Source organism: Penaeus japonicus, unplaced genomic scaffold (genome assembly GCF_977035675.1).
Source record: "Penaeus japonicus unplaced genomic scaffold, GWHDUDI00000001_assembly GWHDUDI00000031, whole genome shotgun sequence".
Lineage (NCBI taxonomy): Eukaryota > Metazoa > Arthropoda > Malacostraca > Decapoda > Penaeidae > Penaeus > Penaeus japonicus.
Window position 1 is genome coordinate 10,063,804 of NW_028234433.1, and position 5,993 is coordinate 10,069,796.

At 35.4% G+C, this 5,993-nt stretch overlaps 1 protein-coding gene across 12 annotated transcripts in view; it reads left to right on the forward strand.

Annotated features, from left to right (window-relative positions):
- The first annotated feature begins 489 nt into the window (after positions 1-489).
- Positions 490-5,993, forward strand: part of LOC122264803 (uncharacterized) — a 67,028-nt gene continuing 61,524 nt past the window's right edge. For 4 of the 12 annotated variants that reach the window (XM_086555660.1, XM_086555662.1, XM_086555655.1 and 1 more), the window contains exons 1-4: positions 490-595; positions 3,304-3,399; positions 4,105-4,773; positions 5,528-5,749. In XM_086555660.1, the coding sequence (XP_086411786.1) occupies positions 3,319-3,399; positions 4,105-4,773; positions 5,528-5,749 (972 nt within the window). In that variant the 5' untranslated portion in view covers positions 490-595; positions 3,304-3,318. Of the gene's footprint in view, positions 596-2,134; positions 2,240-2,756; positions 2,925-3,303; positions 3,400-4,104; positions 4,774-5,527; positions 5,750-5,993 lie in introns of all 12 variants that reach the window. The other 8 variants (XM_086555657.1, XM_086555658.1, XM_086555654.1 and 5 more) reach the window with 8 other exon arrangements.

Consider the following 5,993-nt stretch of genomic DNA (forward strand, 5'->3'; position numbering starts at 1 on the left):
ATAATATATATTTACATACATACATGTATGTATGTATGTATGTATAATGTGTGTATATATATATATATATATATATATATACATATATATATATATACACATATGTGTGTGTGTATGTGTGTGTGTGTGTATGTGCGTGCATGCGTGTGTGTGCATGCGTGCGTGCGTGCGTGCGTGCGTGCGTGTGTGCGTGTGTGCGTGTGTGCGTGTGTGCGTGTGTGTGTGTGTGTGTGTGTGTGTGTGTGTGTGTGTGTGTGTGTGTGTGTGTGTGTGTGTTTGTGTGTGTGTGTGTGTGTGAATATATATATATATATATATATATATATATATATATATATATATATATATATATGTATATGCATGTATATATATATATATGTGTATATATATATTATGTATATATATATGTATATATATACATATATATATACATATATACATATAAATACATACATATATATATTTATTTATATATAATGTATATTCGTACTTATCCATATTGGCGAAACCTGAATACGCTTTAGAAGACAATTGTGATCCTGTATTATCTGCTGGCAAGGAAGCAGTTGTTGTCTTTGAAAATAAAGAGAGACAGGTAATGTAATCCATGCTGTTACTTTTCTGGGGCTTGATAACACTATAACATATCTCAATACTTGAGGAAATCGATGGTAAGAGTTGAAATTGAGACATTTCAACGTTAGTGGTTTATCGTAATGTCTATTCCTATTCGACCGGCAGCCGGTCGGATTACTTCTGACATAATACCTCTTTAGGATGAGAGAATGGCGTTCGATAAAATCTCCGAATGTGCCGCGTTATTAAATACCACGAAAGTAGTACCGGTGGATTCCTCTCATTTTCTGCAGCTCATATATAGTAGAGACACCACAATCCCCACATCCCGTGTTTATATAGGAGGGTAGGGGAGCCGGGCAGGGAATAGATCAGGTTCTTCAGATGTCATCCAGCACGGATGAGCAGTCAGTTGATGTCGTTTTGTTACCTGATGTATGCTCACTAAAAGGCGAGCCATCTATCAGGAATAGGATTTTTATTTCTTCTAGTGACGATAGCCAGTGAGCGCTACCCTTAGATCCCCTCAGATCGACTTCCCAGTCATAGTGCTTTCATGCTCCTTAATGTTTGTGAATCCCTGAGTTTAAATCTTTCAAGAGACCCGTCGTTGTGATGGTGGTACTGTATCCTGTGGGATATACCTTGGCGACAGGGGATACACACACACAATTTATTCAAAAGGTTTATTGCTAAATAATGAGATAGTCTAAGCTCTATGTATGGAAACCAAAACAGAAACTCAGTAACATGAAGGCTATAAGAAAAGGGGGTCCAACAGGTGCAACCCCCCCCATAGCTAAGGCTTAACTTTAAAATAGGATACAGTTAGGTTGGTTATCGGGTTAAGATTTTGTAGACTAAAATACGCCGAAGACAGTGCGTGCAGACATTCCGCCCAAAATCGCTTCATGTCATTGTGTAGGTGTGGAGACCATTGCAATTATTATGAATGCTGTACACTATGCAGGTGAGTAAATCATAAAGAAACATGTCTTTTACAATTTTAATTTACAGTGGACTAAGGCACATTAGTATCTTATATCATTGCAGTTTATTTATATACCAACCTGCAGTCTCCCTGATATAGTCCGTTCCCTCCCCTACTATTGGGGTCCCAGATTGTGGGTTATAAGGGGGAAGGAATCGTGGATTATATCTACTGTATACGAGTAGCAGAGGGTAAAAGGAATCCGCCGATACCACCTTCTCAACAAAACATGTTTTGGAAATTTACATGTAATCAGTACAGATTCAATAAAATAAGATTTTTAGCCCTTGTCACCATTCAAATGAGAAAAAAAAAATGGAGTTATTTAGTGAGTGAATCAGTTTTCATACATATTCATTATCATACTTGTATATGAAATATAAAATTAAATAGAAAATTTATATATTTAATCTATCTAGTTCTTGGAAAGTTCAGTTGTTAAAATAATGTTTTTTTATCATCACATTGAAGGAAAGAGGGATTTTTTTTCCACAGTAGGATAAATATGGTAATATTGCCTTAAATACTCACAGACTTTCTCTTTTATTTATATCATATGCATTTCAGAAGTTTTTGCAAGGAAACTGAAATCAAATTTGAAATCAACCAAGTGCTTGGTTATAATTTTTACCAACTTATGTACATTCCTCAGCATCTTTTATATAATGCAAGGTAAGGCTGATTTTTTTTTTTTTATATAGATTTTATGTATATTAATGATATGCATTTTTTACTGATGAAGAGGAGACTGTTTCTATTACATTCAAAATGATAGTGGTCAGGATGTGTCCACTCCACTATTTTTGTATGTTTGACAATAAATTACCAAGGTGTTCAACACACATACATGCACAGAATGAGCCATGTATAAAGTATTTTATTTCTTTGTGTAATTTATGTTCAGTTTTTTTTTTTTTAGGTGTAGAATATTGTCTGAAATTCCTTTTTTCCTTCTCGTTTTATAAATATACTGTATTTATTGAAGGCTGGCTAATATTATAGTATAATCGAGTTTCATGACATATCTCATAAACAAGTTTTGGCCTGACAGTGGATTTTGAGACATATGACTATAGTCATCATGGCATATTTGCGTTGGGGGAAAGAGGATCACTTTGTTTTTTATTATACAATGAGTAATAACTATTTAATGACTGATGATGCAAATTGCAATTATAATTATCCTCAGAGAGCGATGACATACCAGAGATGAAGGATATGCAGGAGAATGAGAAGAGAAAAAAGATTTGGACCATGTCCAGCATTTATAATATGCCTTTGTGCAGGCATGGCTGCCTTGCACTGTGGCACTCACAGTCATAAGCACAGGTCTCCCTCCTCTTCCCCATCTCTTCCTGTAATCTTCTTTGTAGATGGTTATTTCTTTCTTATTTGTTTATGAAAGCACACAATTAGGATGAAAATAAAGTTGCTTTTTGTCTTGCCATAAAACAGCAATACTACCATACTGAGTATATTACAATTTTAGTCTGTCATATATACATAAAAGTCCCACAGGACAGTAAAACAGAACACAAAAATGGTTTTGTTATAATTATAAGGATGGACAAAGAGGGCACAAAAGATTGTGTCAAGTAAAGTGACATTACTCTGAAATAATCTGAGTTGCACCATAGGTAGCACTAGTGCCTGTCCTAGGGACCAGGAAAGCAAATCTATTTCCATCTTCAATGATTTAAGCTCCAAGACTGATATTACTAAACATCAAATTTCAGACTGTAAGATCCAGGATGGGGGAGGGGATGCTATCACTCTCATGGAACAACCACAGCTCTACTTTTTGCCACATGTTATCTTCTTTACGGGAAAAGGTAAGTCAAATTACTTTTATTTTTCAGACGTATTAAGATATTTGGATATAATAGTATTAACATGTAAAATGTATTTGCCAGTAAGAATTTGAAGATATACATTCATATGCAAGGGATCATTGTTGTTTCTGATGCCATGCATTCTATTTATTAGGGTAATTATTTGTTAAAGGATGAATATTAATAAAAGTAGGATTGTATTCAGGGGTCTCTTAAGTTTAATCTAGAAGTCAAATGCGAGTCTAGAGAGAAGAAGGTCTAAAATGTTAGGCATTGAAGCAATGCATCAACATTATCTTCTCATAGTAACTGTGTAGAGACTTTTAGAAATGTATATTAAGTAACATACAGTATTGGAATTGATGTTATTGAATCTTGCAAAACTAAAAAGATACTAAAATGCAAATGAAGAAATTAAATATTTTTTCTTGTTTTTGCAGCTGAAAATTTTCTAGTTTCAGTATGATTTATAATAATTGTTTTTACAATGCTGTTCTCATTTCAGAAAACAGGTCAGTAAACTAAAACTATATAACTCCATTATTTGCAACCATGAGTGCCACATGTATCACATTTCAAGGCTTTATTTTTGGTGTTCAGTATTTACATTATAAGAAGGGAAATATTATTACTGTTGCACTTTAATTTTATCTGTTTTTTAACAATTTAATTCAGTTTTTTACTTTGATTTTCTTCTTATTTCAGGAAAGATATACAGATGTTACTGTGACCTGTGAAGGAAAGTTTTACCCAGTGCATAAGCTTGTTCTCTCAACATGTAGTGATTATTTTCTAAAAATGTTTGAACGAACACCTTGCAAACATCCAATTATTGTGCTGAAGGACATTCATTGTAAGGATATTGAAGCTCTCCTCAGTTATATGTATGATGGGGTTGTGAGTGTGGCACAAAATGATCTCTCACAGCTTATCAAAGCTGCAGAATTATTACAAATAAAAGGCCTAGCAGTGCCTGATGAACCTCCTTCTTCAAGCAGAAAAATTCAAAATTCAAAGGATTCAACAGATGGTAGAACGAGCCCACATCCAAAACGCCATAAAAGAGATCAAGGAAGCAATCATGCCCTAAGGGAGACACAAATTGGCAGGATGTTGCAATCCTCTCCGAGGCCCCCATTTCATCAAGAGAATGACCAGACACAAGATGCCTCTCTTTCCCCAAGATTACCAAAGAGATCAGAGCAAGGAGGAAATATAGATGATCCCATAGCAGATGAAGGGCATGAATATCAAGTATGCCAAAGACAAGAACGAGTTAACGATATGTATCAGAACCAAGAGATCAATCTTCATGGTAACCAAGTGACAGAGCATCAGCACATCACAAAAGATTCCCCCAGTTCAGATGCTGAAGTGAGTTGATTTATTGCATACTGTAAAGTATATAGAGACCAATGTATTTCAGTTTCATTTTACCAGCAGTCAATTTTATCAAAGAATTTGATCTTATACTCTCACAACAATCAGTTGATTTCTGTGTAAGAATTTCTAGGTCAGTATATCTTATTGATGCATTTGATTGTTAGGGAAACAAAAAAATATATTCCTGAATGGCAAAAAAACACTCTTACTATATTAATAATATGGCAGTAAAACCCACTATACACAAAACAGATTTATTGGAAATTGAGACAACTGTTTCGAAAGGTACAGGTAATTGGAAGTAAAAGCAGAACAGAGACAGGTCAGGTCAGGTTAGGTCACAGGGTCAGCCGGTCTGTGAGAAGAGTGGTTGGTGTAAGGCAAGAGTCATGGAACATGGGTAGTAAGAAGGCTGTCTCAGGAGAAAAAAACACTATTAAGGTTGAAATTGGGCAGCCTGTTAATGAGGGAGGATTCTGCTTGTCAGTGGGTGTGGATATTGGTGGAATGTGTGCAACTGACCAATCCATGTGGTGGTCCATGTCCCATTGATGGCAGAAGAGAGTGTTTTTAGTGTGTCCCCTGGATATAGTCTACTTGTGTTGGGAGACACATTTGGTGAAATAGGTGCTGGTCTCACTGATAATCTATTTTGTGTATAGAGTGTCTTTCTGCCAAATATATTCCTACTAAAAGTGTAAACATTTTTTGAGGCGTTTATATTTTTTTTTGTTTGCTATTTCAGATAATGGTAGATGAGACTTTGGTAAAGGAAGAAATTTTGGATAGTGGCAATGAAGGTAATATTTCAGACCCAGCTCTTGACTACAGTTCATTAGGCCCAGATTTAGGCCAAGATAGTGGAGGAGGATTGGAGGATAATATGAATCTGGATTTAACAGCAACTTTTGACCAATCTGATGGACTCTCCTATGATTCTCAAGCAGGACCTTCAGGATTGCAAGGGGTGAGTTTTCAGGTTCATTTAACCCATTGCTTATGGGTGTTATGACATACATGACACAGGAGCTCTGGCCTGGTGACAAGCATCATGACGTAGGTAACATATGGGGATTTTGGATCACTGTGTTATTTTATTGTGCTATGAGTAATGAGTGAGTGATGATGACAATTGCAGTCATAATTACTATAATTGCCATAATATTAAGCAAAATAGGTTTCACCTAACATCCAAAACCTAGATGGCACCA